The sequence below is a fragment of the Mesoplodon densirostris genome, chromosome 3, assembly GCF_025265405.1.
Source record: "Mesoplodon densirostris isolate mMesDen1 chromosome 3, mMesDen1 primary haplotype, whole genome shotgun sequence".
NCBI lineage: Eukaryota > Metazoa > Chordata > Mammalia > Artiodactyla > Ziphiidae > Mesoplodon > Mesoplodon densirostris.
In genome coordinates this window covers 4154179-4176714 of record NC_082663.1, presented here as the reverse complement: position 1 = coordinate 4176714, position 22536 = coordinate 4154179, and the positions used below count along the sequence as shown (strand labels likewise).

The 22536-nt window shown below is 43.9% G+C and overlaps 1 protein-coding gene across 1 annotated transcript in view; it reads right to left on the bottom strand.

Annotated features, from left to right (window-relative positions):
• ADAMTS16 (ADAM metallopeptidase with thrombospondin type 1 motif 16) overlaps positions 1 to 21994 on the bottom strand; it is a 165396-nt gene extending 143402 nt beyond the window's left edge. The window contains exons 1-8 of the mRNA XM_060094292.1: positions 21827 to 21994; positions 20430 to 20489; positions 19311 to 19460; positions 18216 to 18383; positions 15200 to 16337; positions 14942 to 15108; positions 14750 to 14852; positions 8017 to 8342 (exon numbers count right to left, since the gene is read on the bottom strand). Coding sequence (XP_059950275.1) covers positions 8017 to 8342; positions 14750 to 14852; positions 14942 to 15108; positions 15200 to 16337; positions 18216 to 18383; positions 19311 to 19460; positions 20430 to 20489; positions 21827 to 21994 — 2280 coding nt within the window. The remainder of the gene's footprint in view (positions 1 to 8016; positions 8343 to 14749; positions 14853 to 14941; positions 15109 to 15199; positions 16338 to 18215; positions 18384 to 19310; positions 19461 to 20429; positions 20490 to 21826) is intronic.
• Positions 21995 to 22536: the final 542 nt, after the last annotated feature.

Below are 22536 nucleotides of genomic sequence, written 5' to 3'. Positions count from 1 at the left end.
ATAGCATCTTGTTTGTTTCAGTGAAAATATCGCAGGACAGAGAACCTAAAGACATACATCCTTAGACCTTCCTAAACCCCACTTGGCTTTGTAATATTGGCCAAGCCACTCCACCTCTTTGATTCTCAGGTTCATCACTTGAAAAATAAGGGAAATGGAACAAAACCATACATTTTATACTTAAATTTCTCTAATAATCTCATTTCTGTTTACAATTAATGGTAAGCTAATAGAAAAATCCGGTCATAACAAGTACAAAATATTATCTCATAAATGTTACTGTGATCTAGTTGTAATAATGAACTGTATTCCATTTTGTCAATTTAAAGATTTATACTATATTTATTCTTAAGTAATTAGCAGAAATTCATGTAATGATTCAGTACTTTCAATTAGTTCCCCACACCCACCTTTCAAATTTCCTAATAATCAATAACTTTGGCCATACTTTATCCAAAAACCTTATTTTCTCTACCATTTTCCTGCATGTCTCCTAAGCCTGATGTATGCCATCACTGGCCTCCTCAGACAGTGAAACGTTTCTTTTAAAACTCATATTAGCCCTTCTAGCCATCTCCTGTGTTGGTTCTTCCTTTCTGCTCCTGTTTTATTTTCCTGGCTCAAGAACATTTTTCAAAGTCCATTGAAAACTTGGCAATATTTCAGACAGTTTCCGAGGATTTATTGGGTGCTTTAGGAAAACTCTCAATGACTAGAGTTTCCAGAGAATCCCTGGAGTTTTTATCTGGAAATAAAACCTAGTACAATTCAAACCAGGGCCACAAGTAAGTCTGCAAACAAGTGAGGGAATTCTCAAACTGAACTGAGAACTGTGGCATTTACAAGTTTTCCAACACTATTGAAAGCAAGAGAATAATTAGATTTTAGGAGAAGTAATATGTATCCTATGCATTAATGTTTTAACAATTACACAAGAGGAGCTAAAATTCAGGCAGATTTTGCGCCAAGGACAGATGATAGATTTGATGCTGTTCTTTATTTAATTTTTTTGGTAAAGTACTAATCCAAGTACAGAACGTGCATGAAATCCTTTAAGAAAATCTAATCCTGTTACATGCAACAGAAAATATTTCCAAAGAAACCTCATTTAAAGTATTGACAATCAGGGTTTTTAAAAATAGTTTGTCAGAAATCTTATTGATTAGACCACTTTTAAATAAACTGTGCTTCAAAAGAAAATTCAGATTATTTGACATTAGTCACGGAAGGAAATCATATGAAATGAATTATAAAATGAATTTTATGTTTATTCATATTCATAGAGGTTGAGAAGATGTAGTATTTTTGGTTGTTAATTTGGAATACAATCATTCATTGCAAGAAAAAAGAGAACTAGGTTGTGTTAACAGGAACTTGGGGATACAAAGATGAATAAAACAGGATCTCTTCAAGAACTCACAGCCTGGTATAACAAAACCTATAAATAAATAATTATGGAATGAATTCATGTTTTTTAAATAAGGGCCTGATACATTACAAATGGGTCTACTAAGTTCAGAGAGGGCTTGATACTGAAGAAGGTGGTATTGAGGTGGAAACCAAATGCAAACATCATTACGCTTTAGAGAGTATTCAAGGATGATGCAATGGAAATCCACATAAATGATCTTGTAGGTCCCTATAGTGCAGCAATGACCTCATGATCAAGGGAAGCAAAATAGTATTGTGATTTAAAGTGTTGTTTCTGAAGTCAGTCAACTTAGGTCAAAATCCCACTTTTCAAGAATTACCTAGGGAATCATCTGTAAAGTGGGGATAATAAAATAGCTTTGGGCAGTGATTTGCAAAATATGCTAATAATAGCATTTAGCAGAGACTGACTTCCAGAATGGCAGTGTAAGGAATGTGGAAGATCCTCTCTCAAGTGAAACAACCATTTTCCTGCTGAAAATTGTACACACACACACACACACACACACACCATTTGAAGTCTCTGGAAATTGTCCTAAGGGCATAAAAAGTGGAAAATCTGTTCTCTTATAGGTTATCACAGAATATTGAGTAGAGTTCCTGTGCTATACAGTAGGTCCTTTTTGGTTATCTATCTTATATATAGTAGTGTGTGTGTGTTCATCCCAAGCTTCTGATTTATCCCTCCCATACTCCAATAAAAAAAAAGTGGTAAATCATCTATCTAATTAAATTTAGTCAATCTGTAAAAGAATGGTAAATTTTGGTGACATTTGAGCCATGGTCTAGTCACATGCTCACCTTTCCCCCTGCTCAATGTGACAGAACCCTATTCTAGGTATATTCTAAAAAGACCAGGGCTCCCTATCCCACCCAACACCCATTCTAAGGCTGTATTTTCAAGTCACGAGAAACAAGGCACCAACATCTCTTATCCCCTCAGTTCTATATTGCAGAAGCTCTATTCCGGACAGGCATGGCCATAAGAACTGGTTTCCCTTGTGCTAAGCAGCCCCTGCTTATAAGATGGAAGCTCTACTCCAGGCTCAGCAGGTTGAGAATAATTGATCCCTGAACATCCCCAACCAGGAACATTTGCTTGGTAGAGATTTCAAGCCAGGAAGCAAAAGCAGAGAAGACCAGGCGCTACTATTTCCACCCAGAGCTCCACTCATAGAATAGGAGCGTCACTTGGAGGAGAAGTATTCTACTAGTTCCAGCTCCTGTTTAGTGGCACACACATTTTGCCCAGGAAGAGAAGCAAGAAGCAAGCTCTAAGGACAAGAAGCTCACTTAAAATGAATGGCTATATTTGGAACAGAGTGTGTGAAAGTTCATGTCTGACGGTCTTGTCAAAAATAATGGATCTCTTATTTGCAAGCAATTAAGAGAAGGTTGTTGTTCCATGATACACATAACAATAAGCAAAACAGTACACTGACTAGAAGTTTAGTGGAGAGACTCAGGGAAAAAGACAAGAGGATTCCTCCTAGAGTTGGAGTAGTCTCAAAACCTGGCAGCATCCTAATCCTGCAAAGCTCTTCTATAATCAAATTAGACTGTGGAGCAATCTATGCCCTAGTGTGCTGGGGGAAAAGGCAAAAGCAATCACCTAGCAGTTAGTGTAGAGTAACAGCTGGTTGTAGTACCAATAGAGGCAGCAGATCAGCACAGGCTTTCCGAAAGACTGTGTACATTCCCGAGGTTGCACTCTCTGAGAAGCAACATTAGAGTCTGCATGCTGCAGGGAAAACAGACTTCACTGAACCAGTCACTAAACAAGTAAGAAAGAAAACAACAGCAACAAGCACTGGAGTGGTGGTGTGTGGTCAGTTTTAAAGTATCTAGAGTTGCTAAAATATATTATCTATAATGTTTAGTATTTAGCAAGAAAATTGTGAGACACACAAAGAAACAGAAAAGTGTGACCCATATACAGGAAAAGAAAGAGGCAATGGAAACTTCTTCTGAGGGGATCCAGATTTTAACTTAGCAGGAAAACACTCCAAAGCAACTATTATAAATATGTTCAAAGAACCAAAGGAAACTATATCAAAAGAATTAAAGCAAGGCCTCATAGCAGTGTTTCAGAAAATACAGAATACGAGAAATTATAAAAAGAACCAAATTGAAGTTGAAAAGTGCAATATCCACAATGAAAAATTTACTGCAGAAGCTTAACAGTAGATTTGAACTGCCAGCAGAGAATCAATGAGCTTGCAGATCAGTCAATCAAGATTACACAATCTAAAGAACACAGAGGAAAAAGAATGAAGAAAAATGAATGGAACCTCAGAGAAACCTGCTACATCATTAAGCACACCAACATATGAATAGTAGGAGTACCAAAGGAGAGGAGAGAGAGAAAGGAGCAGAAAAACATATTTGAAGAAACAATGGTCAAGTATTTCTCAAATTGAGGAAAAATACTAATATGAACATTCAGGATGCTCATATAATCCCAAGAAGGATAAACTCAAAGATACTCACACCTATACACTTGACAGTAATAATGTTGAAAGACAAAGACACATTGAAAACAGCAACAGGAAAACGATGCTTTAAGTATAACAAAACTACAATGAGATAAACAGCAGACTTCTTATCAGAAACAATGGAAACCAGAAGGCAGTAGGATGGTATATTCAAAGTGCTGAAGGAAAAGCAAAACAAAACAACAACAAAACTGTCAACCAATAATCTCTACCTGGCAAATAAAAACCACAGTGAAATACCACTTTATGTCCATTAGGATGTCTATGAGAAAAAAAGGTGGACAAGAACAAGTGTTGTCTGGAATGTGGAGAAACTGGAACCCTTATACATTGCTGGGTAGACATAAAATGGTGCAGCTACTGTGAAAAAACAGTTTAGAATCTCCTAAAAGGTTAGAGTTTCCACAGGATCCACTAACTACAGTTCTAGGTAAATACTTGAGAAAAAGGAAAACTTATGTCTACACAAACATTTGTACACAAATGTTCATAGCAACATTATTCACACAACCAAAGAAAATATGTCTATCAATTGATAGGCATTAAAATAAAAAGTGGCATATGTATACAAAGGGCTATTATTTACTAATAAAAATAATGAAGTCTTTAAACATGTTACAACATGGATGATCCTTAAACACACAGTATACTAAGTGAAAGAGGCAAGTCACAAAAGACCACGTATCATATGATTCCATTTATCAGAAATGGCCAGATTAGGCAAATCTATAAACAAAGAAGACAGATTAATGGGTGCCTAGGACTGATGAGGGCTTGAGAGAAATGGGAGGGACTGGTCTGTACTGTTTTGTTTTGTTTTTTTTTTTTTGAGGTGATGCAAATGTATCAGATTAGATTGTGGTGATGTTTGCAGAAGTCAGGGAATATACTAAAAAAAACCACTAAATTATTCATTTTTAAGGAGTGAAACTCTGTAATATGTAAATTATATCTTAATAAAGCTGTTAAAAAAATAGTACCTATCTCTTAGAGTTATCATTAGGCTAAGTGCGATAACAAATGGGAAGCTATTAGGCAAGTATTTGGCAAATAACATTCAGTAACTTATTACTGTTCCTTCTGCTACTGTCATTGTCATCATTGTTTCTTACACTGTAAGACACCCAGTAATTCTATCCATTATTTAACAAGTACTGAAAAGGACTTGCTGTGTGACACACATTTATGTGATTGTGATTGGTAATCAGAACAGATTTGTGATGTAATTTTGGTAGAGACATAAGTATAACAGATACTATTTTTTATTAACCTTATTTAGCAAAATGAGAAATATCTTGACTCAATATACATGTTGGCAATGTCAGAGTGACTCTAGAAGTCATTTTAAGGCTTACAGACCTTATTTAGTTTACTATTCTTGGGCTTCATATACAAATATTAATCTCTGAACAGTCATGGATGGTGTTATCAAGGATTCCATGCGCTTGACTGATCTCCATCATCTTCCCTGAGGTGGCTTGTTACTCCTCTATTCATGAGCATCACATTCCAATGCTACAAGAAAGATTCGGCTTGCACAATATTTCCTCCAGAAACCTACCCTGATGCTGCTGTCCCTCTCCGAGATAGGGTGAGGCATCTTCATTTCAGTTCTCCTAGCACCCATATTTGTGCTTATTTTATCACTCTTCAGTAAAATAGCCTGTTCCCTGCTTGTCTCATCAGACAATACACTCCTTGTGTGCAAATTTGACAGGTTCCAGTGAGACACACTTCTGAAGCACATGAGATTCATTATTCACAAGAGATTCAAAGTAAAATGCTCATTTTAGTTTTGTCTTTCTTCTTTAAGAATATGTATTTACTAAGAATATGTATTTACTATAAATTAGAACCACACTCCTGACTCCCATCAGATAGCTGAGTCATCTAGAAACCAAATTTAAAAATGCTTAACTGAGATCTACCTGGAACTTTAATTAGAACCTGAAAGAACTAAGAAGAACAATAATAACAAAAAGGAACCATCATCTAATGCAAAAGGTATGCTACTTTTCTTCACGTGTTAACAGATTTGAAAGAGGACAGATGGGGTAACCATCAATCAGGAAAGAAATAACAGACTTGGCAACTACTTGAGGGGCATTTCCATTCAATAACTTTATTATCTGGCTAAGAGAGAGGACTTCTTAATCCTCCCCCTTTCTTCTTTAAAATGCCTTTGATTTTTCCTATCATACGGCAAATGCCCCTGGATCTCACACTCATAAGTCTAGTTGAGGTCATGTTTGTAGTGACCATCTACAGACAAAATATCACTTTAGTTGGAATTAATGTATTTGGAAGATGAATGGTGAGAGCACAGAGCTTTCTATTGCAGTCACCAAAATATTACATTCCAGTGTTTATTATACAGAGGAGTCTTTTTTCTGTTCTTTTCACTTCTTTATCTTTCATGTAGTTGTCATTTACAACTTTCGCTGTTAACTCCCATTGAGTTCAAAGAGAGACAGAAATTTCAAGCTGCTGCCAGCCAACTCTATTCATGGGACAGACTCTAGGGCATAGCTCACCCATCACGCCATCACTAGGAAGCCTTAGGCTCACAGAGACCAGGCGCATCCACGAGCCTGAAACCCTGCTGGGCTAATGGGAAGAAAGCACCTTGCCCAGTCTCCACAAATCCAAGAGTGCTCTGAAGGGCATGCCACATCTCCTTACCACACAGATGGCTTCCGTTTCTGGTCTGAGTGAGACTTTGTTGAAGAAAGCCAAGGAAGAGATATCTCTCTTTAGTGAATTACATGAAGAGTTCTAGCTCTTTCATTAAGAAAGATCTACTTTTCTTGAGAGAATATGGGAGAAATCGACCACACTGTCCTTATGCTTAACAAGTGTGCCAAATAACCACCACCCCACCCTTGGCCATTCCCCATTGTATCCATTCTCAAACTAAAAGTCTTTCCAAAGAAAGTAGATATGAGCCCAGCCCAAACTGAATTCCCCCTAAAAAGCAGAATGTTAATATTTTTAAAAAATCACAGGACATAGCATTTCCACATATTTAGTATTTTAAAGAATTGGTTATGAATGCACCTTCAGCATCCAGTATTCACATACATGTACACAAACTCCTTATTAGATGTAGAGTCTGAATTATCTCTTTTCAAAGAGGGAAGGGAATAAGACAGGCTTAGATCATTTTCTGGAGATGTAACAAATGTTCAAAAATCTATTTGCCAAACCTTTAACATGATCAAGACCTTATTGTTTGGACCACACATTTTCACTCTGCTACTTATGTCATGCCATGTCTCCCGCATCTGTGTCTGACTAATCAATTTGTGTCCAAGAATCTAAGCATCTACTAAGCTTTCCTTCCCGAAAGTTATGGAAATATTCTAAGAAAAGTAAAAGATAAGCCATTAAGGTTTCAGCTTAGGTCAGCCTGAGGGATTTAGGTACCTTCTCAACTTGGCCGGATGCTCCTCATTCTAGGATCCAAGCAAAGGGGACCACCTGAAGCATCTAAGGATTTTTAATGTCTAACAACTCAGATATTAAGAAAATGAAGAAAGCACTAATAGAATCTTTAGCCCAATAAGACCAGCACTGCCCTGCCATGGATTCACCACTGTTTTTGAAATGAATGCTCTAATCTGTAAATATATGATCAACATCAGAATGACAGAAATAAAGTGCTTTCAAGCACATGGCCAATCAGTTGAATATGGTTGTTCTATTCAAGATGAAATCATTCCTCCAGTGCTAGTAAGTGACCAGCAAGTTAGAGTAACCAGTAAGTCAGAGTAAAACCATCTCCAAAGAAGTCAAGTCTTGAGACTTGTCCGTAAGTTCTCACACACAGTTTTCACACTGCAGTGTTCTGCCACAATCGCTGTAGACCGACGACAACAGAAGGTAGAACCTGGATACTGTTTCCAAATTGGGGATAGGAAGTGCCTAGCATATCTTAGAAAGCACTGCTTGGCAATTTTCCTTCTGCTTTGAGAGATCAAAGAAATCTGTACTGCAATAATGGGAGAAGGAGCCCAAATCTTGTCCCTTGCTCCCTTCCCCACATCCCTGCCCCCGCGGTCTCACAACAGGCGGCAACAACTGTACTCACCAAACCTTGGCAGGTCGAAAGAGCCACTGAGGAATTTTTGTGGGATCGTAACGAGCCTTGATAAAAACAGAAATCCTCAGGTGGGAAAGTCTGCACCGACTTAGTGCCCCCCTTCCCCAAAGTCTGTACGAGAAATCCAGGTGCCACCAGCTTGCTGGAAGTTTCCAGATCCAGGTGGAAGTCGTGCCTGAAGCCTTTCAGCCGGAGGTGCAGAGAGTCAGCTCCGAGCTGGGCCAGTGCCCTTTTCCTCCTCTGGGGGTGCGTGATTTCATGGGACACGTAGTCTCCATTGTGGTCAACCTCGTAGGGAGACACCAGGTCATACTCTGAAAGTGAGAGAGGGGGTGTGGCTGAGTAATTTCAGAATTCTGAAAAGGATCAGGCAGTCTTCGAATATCACTGACTACCGGATAGTATTTTCACCCAGCAAAAAAGGATGGAGGAAACGTCAATAACCACCCAGCCTCAAATCCGAACTACAGAAAGCATAAAACCGGAGTTAAAAGGGAAAATCTTAAAAGGGGCCCTTTGCGAAGTCACTGTTGTTCCTATAATGTGTTATTACCGATCCAGCAAATGCTATGACACTTCTAAAGAGAAACAGATTACAGAGCAAATGAAACTAAGAATGGGCTTTTCAGATTACAGAGTAATTACTGTAGAGTAATTATAATGTCATTATTTTTATAGCTTTAAATATTCCTTTAGTCATATTGTCTTTTCCCAACATCTTTAGTCTGTTGATAAGAAAGTTTAGCTTAAAAATACTGATCATTTTTCAGAAAACAGTTAAATATACAAACACGATGGACATTCTTTGGCATTTAATTTTAAAATATTTAATTATTAAATCATCGAACTACAGCCGAAAAGACAAAATGCAGGTACGGTAGATGCTCAGATGTGTCTTTTCTCCGAAGGAAAACCACTGCTGAGCCTCTGACCGGCCTGGCTTCTTGGCATTTCACACTTCAAGGCTGTTCAAAGACATGCACCACACTCTTCTTCCAATTCTAATTTGTATTATACCAGGTCAAAATGTATTCAAATAAATGATTTATTTTTAAAAAGTCAAGAAAACCCCAAGGAGCTAACAGATTTGGGGCACCCATATGATCTGCCAGGCTTCTGCCACAGACAGTCTTATAGTTTTGCATTGGGGAGCATTTGTGTAATTCCCTTCTCTGTACAAAGTATGGAGAAAACATCTGTAACTCCACCAGAATCCTGGGCGGTGGCCCTCTCCTGCCTTTCTCGAAATATCGTAGCTCTCTTCTCCAAAGAGGTTTCTTCCCTTCTAGCATCATGTACTTTTCATTGCTTTGACAGGGATTCTTCCTTTCATTCCTACCATTAACACATCATCTCTGCCATCCAGAGGTCAGGGAGAGGTTGTTTCTGGGCGGGCAAGACAGACATGGACTAGAGACGTAGGGGTGGGCTTCACGCCAGAGTTAGGATCTTCCTGCACCGCCATGTTCTAAACTCGAGCCTGGACTTTTAGACCATGAGAAGGTAGATTTGTCAAAGCTGAGGCTACACAATATTTTAGTTAACAATCTCTTAGCTTGGCTTCTACTTTTCAAATATTTAAACATATCTTGTGAGTGTCTCCATCTGCATGACAGCGATGGACCTTTGGAGAGGACCGGCTTCTTAGCCTGCATTTTGTCTAAACACCAGAAAATAACAGGGCAACAGGATGTCAGGCTTTCTCCAGGCTTCCTCTGAGATGTCTTTGAAATGGATGTCAGACCCAAGCCCCAGAGGGCTAGCCCTACACTGAGGTGGAAAGTCCCTAACGATTCAAAATGCAACTTCCTCTTACGTGTATGACAAGACCTGATTCTCATATTCTCATCCTGATTCTACCATCCTAAGAAATTATATATATTCCCCTTTTATTGCCAATATATGCTCTCAGGAGACTATTCTGTTAGATACTTAATAACCGGGCCTTTAGCATGAGTTGGACATGCTTCTTGGAGCCATGAGATAAAATAAAAGGGCCTCCTATAGAAGTGCTATTTGGTCATAATTGAACTGTACTCAGATAAATTATTTTTTTCTGGAAAAAGTAATTTTTCTTCACAACCAGACTCTTTTGGTATAGGTTCTTGCCCACATGTCCCTGGGCCATCCTGGCAGGTATCTGAAAGGTTACACTGGAACAGAGAGGGTGGCAGCCAGGGGATGGTCATAAAAGGCATGTGTTTGGCTTTGGGAGAGACAGAGAAGGCCAGGGATGGAAAGGCACTGTCCAGAGTCCCATGGGCTGAGGCCCACAGCAAGGTGAGAGTCAGAGGTCCGGCAGCCAACCCATCAGGCAGCAGGATAACCAAAAGCTTGGTGATGGCCTGTTTGAGCCCAGGCTTCCTCTTTCCTCAGGTCAAAGGGCCACTCCTGGGCCCACAGGCCTGCCCCCCATCCCCAGTGCAGGTAACTGGTGAACTGCGGCCCATGCAGATTAGACAGGCAGCAGGTTCTGTCTGGCAACTCAACAACCAACCTTGGAAATACATGTCAAAGCAGGGCACTTGTGTCTGCCAAGGCAAAATACACTGGGATCACTTCATATTTTACTTAGGACAATGAGAAAGTAAAACAAATCTGCCTAAATTCTATGCAATGATAAAAAACATATAGGGGGAAACAAATGAGGAATGGATGTGCCTGGTGCAAGTATGTGATCACAGTCTGTTCCCGGCTACTCCTAAAAAAAAGTGAAAAGCACTTGCTCATTTAGTTTGCATTTTTCCAAACCACCTTCCTCATCCCCGGCTTTCCAGACTCAGGGGAAAAGCTGGTGTGACGTGGTCGTGTTAATACCTTTCTTCTTGCCCTGCGGGCTCTCAGGGAGTGTCTGCACCTCACACTAGCCTGTTTCCATCCCAACAGAGGCCGTGGAATAAGGACAAAGCAGGTGGACTGTCCCAAACACTGGCCAGTGAGCAGATTATTGCACATAAAAAGATGATTACCATTAAAAGGCCATTTTTACGACCTTTACTTTGGAAGGCATACACTCTTTATCTTTTATTGGGAGGGAGACATATAATATCTATTTTTCAAAATGACAACTTTTAAGCCTCTTGTACAGAAACGCGCGTGTTGTGCTGGTACATATTTCACAACCAGCTACGGGTGGGGGTCATGGGGTAGCCTGGTTGAAAGCATTTGCCAGTTTCCCTGGTATAAAGACTCCCATCATGGCTAATTTCAATTACCATGTGACCTCACTGAACACGGAGTTTAGAGGTTCGCACGGTAGCGCACCATTATAAAGTATTTCCACCATACAGAGGCGATACAGGCAAAGAACCTCAAGAGGATACGTAACCTCAAAACTTAAAGAATTGTGAAGTGATGAGTTTTCAGTGTTTTAATCTTGTTTTTAATATTATTTATTTCACCCAAGTTTACCTATTTTGATTTTCAGCACACCAGCTCACAAAATTCCTGACAAGGTAACAATCAGCTCTGGAGAACCGGCCTGAGCCTGCCCAGAACACCAGCTCCAACCGCTGCAAAGCCACTCCTTGTAACCAGTTACAATCCCTTCTGAGAATGAGGGTGCACATGGGTGAAAATTTAGTCCAGTGGTTCTCAGCAGGAGTGCTACCCCTCACCCCTGCCCCCAGGAGACACTTGGGATGTCTGGAGACATTTTGGTTTTCACGAAAGGGCAGGGGATAGTGGTGCTTTGGGAATGTAGTGGGTGAATCCAGGGAGGCTGCTACACATTCTTCCATGCACAGAACAGGTTCCCATAACAAAAGGTCAAGAGTGCCAAGGCAGAGAAACCCTGATTTCATCAAAGAGCAGTCCTTAGTGCAGATATGCACTGTTGGTTATGTATAAATAAATGTGAAAAGGGTCATAGCTAAAGAATTCAATGAATGAACAAAGTAAGCATAGCTTCTCCCCATGCAGAAGGCAATATATCATTGGTATAAAATGACAATTTTAAACTAACTGTTGAGCTTATGTTTTAAGATTGTAATCCCACAAACTATTGGCTTGTGATTTCAAGAAAAAAGAATTTAGTGAGATTCCTGATCCTTGAGAATCCCGGAAATAAGACCTACGTCCTACACAGGTTTTTCTAAGGAGGAGAAATTCACACATGGCTGCTTCAGTCAGCACCCTGATCTACTTCATTTCAAAAGGTGTTTTGACCACAGCATCAAGTCTAGGAAGACTCCAGTTCCAAACTGAGGGCATGAGGTGTGGAGCACCTGTGAGCATGCTAGGGGCTGCTGGTACCAGCTGCGGAGAACAGATTTTGCACATCAAGTCCTAACTCTGTGTTCAATGGCATCACATCCACAGCTTGAAATCAGCCATGGTGGGAGTATTTACCCCATGGGAACCAGCAAATGTTACAAAATCAGAGGCCTGGAGAATCTGTCGTTAAACATTTACTAGCACATCCCTGGGCCAACCTGCCCCATCTCAAGTCATGTGAATGTGCGAATATAAATCAATACATACTTTGGATTCACACACACAAACACAGATCTCTCATGTCCGATGAAACAAAGTTCTAAAGAACTTCTGACTCTTGACCTGGAAGCTTAATTTACTCTAGATTTTTAAAAGTTAACAAACTCATGTTATGTGTTTGCTCTTAACAAGACCCACTATTATTATGACAAAGGTAAATTTGTAGGGAAATCATTTGAGGCTCCTATTAGGGAAAAGCTATGCTGAATCAGCCAAAATGCAAGGGGTGCACTGAAGGTCTGAAAATAGAATTGACCTCAATGAAGTTATCTATTGTTACCTCACAGAATACATGGAGTTCTCTGTCTTATTGCATAATTACTCCAGACTCCCAGGAACACTGGCAATATAGGTTGAAATATGTGTTAAACAAACTTTATGGCCAAAGAGTTATTTCAAAGGCACCTTTGAGTTTTGAAGGGATACCCAGACATGCAACAGTAAATTAACCACAGCATCACACAAAGTCTATTCCACATCTGCCATCCTAGGTCAAAAGAGGTAACACTGCTGAGCGTAAAGAGTCTTTCTCTGGTCGTGTGAAAGCTTTCCACTGAAACCCACTCTCTCAACTTAGCCTTTTGTAATTAAAGACCTAAAACACCTGCACCGTGAGGGAGGAGGTAGTGGTGTGTCCACTAAGCTAGAACCTCAATGATGATGGCTCCCACCTTCCCCCTGAGGTTCTGACCAAGCGAGCTAAGTGGTTGTCATGGGAACGCTGGGCTTGTGACACCAGCTGAGGTGCCAGGTGATTACAGCCACATGCCAACCAGGCTGGAGTCCAGCTTACAGGACGCTTCTCCCTAGGAGGAGGGCACCCTCGGGCAGGAAGTCTTGGCTTCTCCTCCTGGAAGTGGTTCTCTATCTCTAATGCTCTTACCTCACAGAAAACCCCATAACTACTAGAAAACACTCTGAAAATTCTCCTGAGACCTTCAGGAATTTTCATGCTTTTAGAAAACTAGAATTTTCACAAAAAAATTTTTTTAAGTGGCGGAAGACAACTAACTACAATATAAATAACTGCATGCTAGAATGAATCGTAAGAGAAACATTAAAGAAGACAAGGGCAAGCCCAAGGAAGTGAGCTTTAAATAGATAAGTTTCTCTTGCAAATACATAGTGACAAGTAATTTTTAAACGTTTTCTATCATTTACATCTAGCGCCCTCTGGTGGTCGCGGAAAAGTTCCTATGTTCCCGCGTTCATCGGATTGATCACTATTGATAGACTCTTCATACAGCCCTCGGGAGGAGAGAATTTCAATAATTAATGCATATGTTAAATTATTGTCTTTATGGAATTTTATCTATATAAAGAAACTACACTTAGAAATTCTGGACTGTTAACTCAAATTTTCTAGGTTTTCTGAAAGTATGTTGGCATAATAAAACCTAGTTTTTCTTCTGTAAGTCACTAATAACATTTGAGATGGCAATGCATTGTTGGAATTGATGCAAAGTACTCATATTTAGCAATTGCCAGTGGACTGGGTTCAGATTAAAAACCCGGTAGCAACCGACGTTCCACACCTGCTTTCCGGTTTACCCAAAAGCAGTTCAGGACAGAGAGGTCCACCCCCTGAGGCATGAAATGATAAATGCCGCTTGTGAGCAGTGAAAGTAAAACCACACATTGCAGAAAGATCAGACTTGTTTTTTGGCAAATCATGACACAGGACATTGCTTGTGACGTCAAAAAACGCTAATTACCCATTCTGCCAACTCTTGAAGACCATCCTTTTTGAAACTAAGGTGATAAATACTGAGCAAAATGACTGTCTTTTTGTCCCCTGCTCTGACAGTGAAGGATGTTCATTTTAAAAGGCCAGAGGGGAACAGGAGGGGGAGGGGACGAGGGGATGGAGAAAGGCATAATAAGCTCTTTATAATTGCTGTGCATACATTAATACAACTCCTAGATTATTTCTTCCTTCTTTAATTGTGTGTGTGTGTGTGTTTGTTTTAATAAATACATTCCCTTGCTTTCTTCCCTAATGTTTATGGTAATAACGCTGGTAAGCCATTTCTGTTTTACAGGAAAACAATATAAATATTGGTGAAAGTTGACTCAGATGCGCTCGCTCTTACGGTTGGAAAGAAGCACGGCAGCACCTTACAGAGAATTCCCAGAGTTATGAACATTGGCAGAGCCTGGTAACCTAGCCTTAGAGGGTTTACAAGCTGCTGCACTGCAAGGATTCGAACCCCCCTCGCGCACTTACCGCCCTTTTCCACCCAGCCCGGCCACTCCGCGGGGCCAGGAGGACGCCGGACGCTCGGGCTCCCCGGCGAGGCCGCTGCGGGTCCCACGGCGCACGCAGGTGCCTGCTGGAAAACAGCGGCGACACCTCGGTGAGACGGGGGCTGCGCGAGGGGAGCTTCGGGGGACCCTGCCCCCGCAGTCGGGGACTCACCTGCACACCCACCTGCGCCAGCAGCAGCAGGCAGAGCGCCGCGCAGCCGGGGGCCCGCATGGCCGGGCTGTCCCGTGCGCCCTGCGCCCGCAGCCGGCGCTGCGCCCCCGCGGGGAGGACGCACGGCTCCATCCAGGGGCGCTCGCAGGGGCCCGGGGCCGCGGATGCTGCTCAGCCCCGCGACCGTGCAAGCGGGCACCGAGGACCAGCCCGACCGGAGCGCAGGACGATGCCCCGCCGTCACTGCGCCGCCCGCACCGGGGTTATTACTGCGGCTCCGCGCCGCGCTGGGGGCGGAGTGGCGGCCGCGGCGGCGGGGCGGCGGCGGAGAACCCGCCCGCACCGTGGGAGAGCGGGGGAGGGGGAGGGCGAGGGCAGGGCAGGGGAGGGCGACGAAGCGAGGGGAGAAAGGAGGGGGGCGACAGAGGCGCGAGAGAGGGCGGCGGGGTGAGGCGCGAGGGGAGGAGGACCGGGGAGAACCCGGGCGTTCGTTGGCCCGCGGTCGGCGCCTTGCCGGCCGTCCCGGGGGAACGCGGGTGGAGAGGGGACCGCGAGCGCGGGGCGGCGGCGTCAGCAGGTCGGGCCGCCGGCTCTGCTCTCCGGACCTGCAGTCCACGCACGGCTGCACTGGCTGGCACCTCGCCGCGCTGCGCCCCGGTTCCCACTCCCGAGGGCCGGAGCGGCGCATCCAATGGCCGGACACCTGCCGCCCGCCGGAATGCGGCAGAACGGCGCCTGGGTCTCGCTGCGTCCGCCCTCCCGCCCCGCGGGGAGATCGGCTGCGAAACAGGGGTGCCCGAACTTCCTTAGGGATGCGCGGATCTGAGTATACACGAATGTGCTTTTCTCTCGAGTCTGTGAAGTGATGGGAGACGACGGGGGTCGAGGAAGCTTCGTCCTCCTGGGATGTAGCTGCGCTCCTGGCCCTGGGGTCTGGGCAGCAGTTGGCTGGCCTGTGCCGGGGCTGCTGGGGGCCTAGGTGCAGCCATCGATGGCGGAGACTTTGCGGTCGCCCGGCCCAGGCCGAGAACTGCGCCGTTGTGCTACTAGCGCCAGGAGTCTGAGGGCGCAGGACAGGCGCGTCCACCGGCCCGGCTACAAGCCCAGCTCGTGTTCTACACCTGTTGACGGCATGTGTGTGTGAACGCACGTGCACGCGTTTCAGTGTGAGCACGCGCGTATATGAGGTGGGTGCAAGCGAATGTGCATCAGTGTCTGCTTGTGCGTCCCCCCCCCCGTGCATGTGTGTGCGCTGGAGCTTGAGTGGACGCGTGTGCCAGTGCGTGTTCTCAGGCCCGTGTCCCGCCTGAGACTGACTGTTCCTGCCCTCCTTGACCTCTTCCCTCCTGCAGGTCCGAGGAGTCTGGGCTCCTGCTTCATGGTTCCAGAGTCCTTCCTATTCAGTTTAGGCCAGCTTGGCCGGTTTTGCACATTTTGGAAAGGATGGAGAGGAAACTGGGGGCAGCGGTCTCAGGCCTCCTTTGCCCAGCTCGCCCTGAGCCTGCAGGTGCCTCTTGCTTCTGGCAGCCCTGCAGCGCCAGGAGGCCTGGGCAGGGACAGTGGGACCCTCTGGGTGCGCGGGGCCTTCTGCTCCATTTCTCTGTCATATTTGTTTCCTTGAAAACACTCTTCAAAAGTGGGAGAAGTTTTCCATAAAGGCTTGCCTGGGGGTGTGTGTGGCCTTAGAGCCCCCTCCCTGCTCCACACACACAGGCACACAATTCCTGATTAGTGTCTGCCAGACTGGAGGCTGGCAAAGGCTCTGCAGTACGCAGAGGGTCCTTTTGTCCCGCGTTCAGGGCGTTGCATGCTTGGTAAACGAGGGTCTCTAATTATCGCTGATTGTGCCGAATGTAGCCTGCAAGGGAATCAGATTTTCCAAGTCTTACCTACGATCCCATGAGGACACCCAGGGGCTCTCTTTTTATAAGTTCAACAGATGAAATGAAAGAAGAATAGCTGGTATAGAAGGGTTCACTTTTAGGAATGTTTTTCCCTTTTTGAATACAACCAAAGTGAATCTTTCCGTTGTGAAGAAAGAAACAATATCCTTTACAGGGATGAACGTTTGTTTTCCAGTTTGTTTAGCTGTTCACTGAATTCAATGTTCTGAATGACTCAGACAGAGGTCAAACTCCAGCCCGGGGCCAAGTTGGGGGCTGAGGTGAAGGAAACTGGTGGACCAGGTATACAAAGGCCATAGAACACGTGGAACCCGTTTGTGATTTATAATAAGATGTAGATATTTGGTCTTCCTCCAATTTCTGGCACAGAGCTCTCCAAACTTGGAATTTCCTGAGTGCAGAGAGCAATAAAGGTGTCTTTTGTTACGTTAATGAGCTGACTTTGCGCCAAAATTGAGACCAGTTGCCAGGGGACCCAACCATGTGATTAGAGAGTTGGAACTTTCATTCCCATCCCCTGACCTCCAGGGAGGGAAGAGGGGCTGGAGGTTGAATCCGTTGCCAATGATCAATGATTTAATCAAGCAGGCCTATGTAATGAAGCCTCCATAAAAACCCAAAAGGACCAGATTCAGAGCTTCCAGGTTGGTGAACAGGTAGAGTTTAGGGGAGAGTGGTGCCTGGAGAGGGCATGGAAACCCCGCACCCTTCCCCATACCTGCCCTAAGTATCTGCTTCATATGGCTGTTCCTGAGTTATATCCTTGTGTAATAAACAAGTAATCTGGTAAGTAAACTGTTTCCCTGAGTTCTGTGAGCCAGTCTATCAAATGAATGGAACCCAAGGAGGGGATTGTAGGACTCTCCCATCTATTGCTGGTGGGTCAGAAGCACAGGTGACAACCTGGACTTGCCATCAGCTTCCCAGGTGAGTGGGGTAAGAGCACTGTCCCCTGACCCATGGGAGGTCGGACTGGGCCAGGCCCCAGGACACTTGCCCAAAAAGTGGTTGACAGGCTTAAAAGTGGAAAAAATACCTCTACAGTGTGGAAAAGTAGCATATTAAGAAACAAAAAAAGGACATTTTTGATGCAAGAAACTTTGAATTCCTAAAGGGAAAGGTTAGGACAGGGCAATGTGTCTTATGGATTATATGAAACTTAGAACTTGCCATGGAGCCTGACTTAGTACAGCATTAGGGATCAGGCCATCCTGGAAGAAGGCTCTTCCGAAATTGTTGGCTAGGCGTAACACAGCCCTCGTGTTTCCTTGACATCCCGTATGGTCCTGGCTGAACCTGAGCCACTCAGCTCCCAGGGCCAACAGGGTTGCACGCCCTCAATCTGTGGGCCCAGATGCCTCGGACCTAACCAGACAGCAATCAGCTTGCTGATTCTGATGCTGGTTCTGTTCCTGGCTACACTCTAGAACCTGGGTGCCTCCACCCAGGAGGAAAAGGAAGAAAGGAAAATTGGGAACCAAGGCGGACAAACAATACTGGATTCCGGAATTCAAAATGTGGCTTTTGTAAGCTCTTTCCTGTTAAACACATAGAAATTTAGCTCAAATGATAATATTTTCTATCATCATATAAAATATAATCATTTAGTATTAAAATAATATGATAGATGTATTATAATCATTAGTATCCATTAACTGTTTGTTATTAGTATTGTTGGTGACTGGCACCCCCTCCTGCAGTGAGGCCCCTGATCCCCACCCCCAGTGCTGAAGCTGCTCATAAGGTAACCAGTGCCAGAAGATCCATCACTTGGAAACCTTGGTTAATATGACTCAGCATTTGTTCCCTTGTGTCATCTGGTCCAGAATTACACTGGCTTCTGCTAAACATATTTGCTTCTAATGATTCCACAGGTAAAATCAGTGTTGAAGGTGGGTATATCTGCTAGCTATCCCTACATAAGAAAACACCCTATAACTTAAAATGAGAACCATTTCTTTTTGCTCAAGGGCTATATGCTGGTTGGTTATCTGGTAGTGCAGACCAGGCTTGTGGATCTTGGCTGGGTTTGCTCATGAGTGCTGAGTGAATTGTGGATCAGGCATACACACAGGGAGAATGCCATGTGAACATTGAAGGCAGGGATTGGGTGATGCCTGTGCATGCCAAGGAATGCCAAAAATGGCCAGAAAACTGCCAGAAGCCAGGGGAAAGAGCATGGAATGGAATCTCCCTCACAGCCTCAGAAGGAACCAACCCTGTGGACACCTAGATCTGGGACTGCAGGCCTGATAACCATGAGACAATATGTTTCTGCCCAGTCTGTGTGCTTTGTAATAGCAGCCCCAGAACTAGTAAAATCAGTAAGTTCTCTATGGACCAGGAAGGAATGTCAAGTTGAAATTCTAACATGAGCATCCAGGCGTGGTCCTCTTTCCATCCCAAGGCCCAAATAACAAGATAACAACTGAATCCAGCAGCTGGAGGAGCTCAAAGAATCCCACCAGGAACTTTTCAGCAGAGGGGCCGGGACAGTGGGCGAGGCACAGGCGGACATCTTTGAGCTCGTGGGGGAGATAGTTCTTCTCAGTTGCCCTGTGCCACCTTGGGGAGGGGGCCTGATTGCCACTGTCTTCCTCGTGCACCCAGGAGACCTATGAGCACAGAGGTTTAGCCCCTCATCAAGGGAAGACATTCCAGCTCAGGCCACCTGGAACGAGCCTGCTGCTCTCCCCATCACCTGCAGTGTTCCCCTCCCAGTGGACCCCTCTGTGGAGGCCCATGGAACCCTGGCCCTAAGAAGGCTCATAGGGCAATGGTCCTCCATCTGCTCTGCCTACAGAATCTCTAGAGTCTGCAGACCTCCTGATTCCCAGGCCCCACCACCAGAGAAGTATCACGGGTGTGTGGTGGTGACTGGACATCTGTGTTTGTAAAATCTTCCCAGAGGATTCTGTAAGCAGCCCAGACTGAGATGAAGCGAGGGCGGTGAGTCTCACCACCTGCTCCCTAGGGAGGGGGGTCTGGGAGGGCGACAGCTGAGGTACTCCCGAGTGTTCATCAGAGGGAGATGCCTGTGTGGCTAGGGTGTGTCCAGCCTCTGGGATAGCTTGCTGCCATGGAAGTGTTCCCACCTAGAAATGTTTTATATGTGTCTGTGTGTGTGAGCCAGAGTGTGTGAGCACATGTCTGTGAGTGCAATGGTCGTCTGGTCTGAGCGTGTGTGTGTGTGTGTGTGTATGTTCATCCATCCACCTACCATTTAAAGTAAGTTATCAAGTAATGTGTATATTATTATTTGATACCTTTAATTCTAAGAAAAATTCTAAAGAGAAAGAAAATGGGTGGGTTGTAGCTCTTTGGGAAGCGGAGGCACTGGGGAGGAAGGGGGCCTGCTTACCTGAGTAGTGGGTTTCAGTTCCGGGCCAGTGCGTGACTCGTTCAAACAATCCAATCACGATCCCCCTCTGGACCCGGGGACAGCCCACCCTGTGGATACTATGACACCTGCCTCCCCACATCCCTGATTGTCAACTCTGTTCCTGGTGGGGCCCCGCGTGGTGTGCAGTGTCCTCCTCCCAGGGCTGTGAGTAGGAATGGCTGATAAATGCTGCCCATCTCACCTGCCCGGGCTGGGCGTCCTGTGTCTGGCTGTCCTGTAACCCTGGGGCAGGAGTCCCTTCCTCAGGGATGGAGTGAAGCGGAGGTGAGGAAATGCACATGTGCAGACCTCCTTTTCAGGTTTAGTCTTTGGTCTTTGGCAACTTCGTAAAATTAACCAGAAAAATTTCCAAATGAGCATTTCAAACAAATAGCAATGATCTATGCCTCCAAGATCTGAAAATACACATTTATAAAATTATTGGGGTCTGATTTATGTACTGGAGGGAACTTTTTGCCTAATTATTCAATGTTTTTTTTATTGTTCACGGACTATTCTGTTTTCCTCCTACTTCTTGAAGCAATTTTTCAATTTATGTGTTCCTAGAAATTAGTTAACTTCATCAAGATTTTCAATCCTTTTAGAAGAGCTTCCTTTGCCCCTTCCTGTTATAATTAGCCACTTATTACTCATGATTAGTTGTGAATCGTTATCTACTTACTGAGAATCCATCACGGAGCTTCCTTCTTCACTGAACTTATAACTCAGGGAAAAGACAAACTTTGGACTAGTACTTTCAAGAGAGGTTGCATTTTATGAAGCAGTACAGGAGGCTGTGTGAATGATGATGTTACCTCTTATTTTTCTGTACTTTTAGACTTGAGATAGTTTTTAGGGGTACATCTATTAATGTGGGCTTCTTTGGAATGATTTTGCCAACACATCATTATACTGTTAAGGTAGATATATTGGGTTTTCCCATTTAACCTTGTAGGTTAAATTCCCCCCAAATTTTGATCAGTAGACTTTTTATTCTTATCTGCATTTCCTCAGTTGTGAAATTCATTTTTCCAATTTAATGCTTCTTAAATTGGGATTGTGTCTTATCACCTCAACATATATTTAACATTACAGAGTACCTTCCCAACCTCCTCCTTACCCTCTCTCCCATTATTAGTGTTAGACTCCTGGTCCCATGGTATCCTAGCTCAGAGGTTATCTGACACCCCTCCAAGTCCCAGTTCTGTCCCATCTGATGCACAAACCAGTCATCCACATGCTTTGTTGAGCATCTTCTGACATCAATTTGATCTTTCTCTTCTATTTCCTGTATTATGTGAAATGTGTTAAAGTTTACTTTTTGATTTTTTTTTCAGGGTGCTGCTTCTACTTTTAACTTGTTCCACTTGCTGTGTTTATAATTCATTATTACATAATTTGTTTTCATGACCAATAAGTATTTGTTAAATGAGCAAAGTATTCTCTATATTTTTTACTTCCATGTTGAGCTCATATTTCTTCATGACTTTGTGTCTTTGTTTTAGAGAAGGCAGGTTTCTCCTTGGATAGGGGGTAACTAGAGTTGATGAAACTTTCTTCTGGCTCCTAAAGGAGGTCATTTCCACATAGACACTCTACCTCTGAGTCTCCCGAATGCCGTTTCCCTTCCATTGCTGTGCAGGGCCTTTTGTGCTGTGCTTCAGCCATGTCTTTGATATCTGTGTATCCACAAGTGGGAGCTGTCCGCCACTCAGGGTTGTGTGCAGCCAGGCTGATAGGATCACCTGTGCCCTCATCTCTAGCCATGACTGTCACCCGTGATCCTCTTCCTACAAGCACAGCTGGTTCTCCTCTGACTCCCACCTCTAACAAGCTTTCAGCAAGTGTACCTCTGCTTTACTGCCGTGATGTCTCCCCAGTACTCTGAATCATTCTAGAACATAAAAAGTTTTCACTTCCAATGTTTTGCTGCTGCCAGTTTTTCCGTCTCTGCCTCTGGAATTCACCTCACATGTCCCAGGCTCTTCTTCACACCATCCTCCTGTATGCTGCTCATTTGATTTTTCTGAATGGACCCTCTGAATGAGAAGGGCCATGGTGTACTTTTGAAGGAGTTTGCATAGAGAGTCGCAGGATCAGAATCAGGAAATAGATGGTAGATGCCAACACTGTGGAGAGAGACCAGTATGGGCTAATTCATCAGAAAACAGGTGAGAAATGATGGTGGCCTTGACAAGCACAATGACAATGGGGTTGTGGAAAAATGGACTGATGTTAAGTTTATTTAAGAAATAGGATTGGCAGAAGCTGGAAATTAGACAACGCACATGAATGAAAACAAGTTGAGA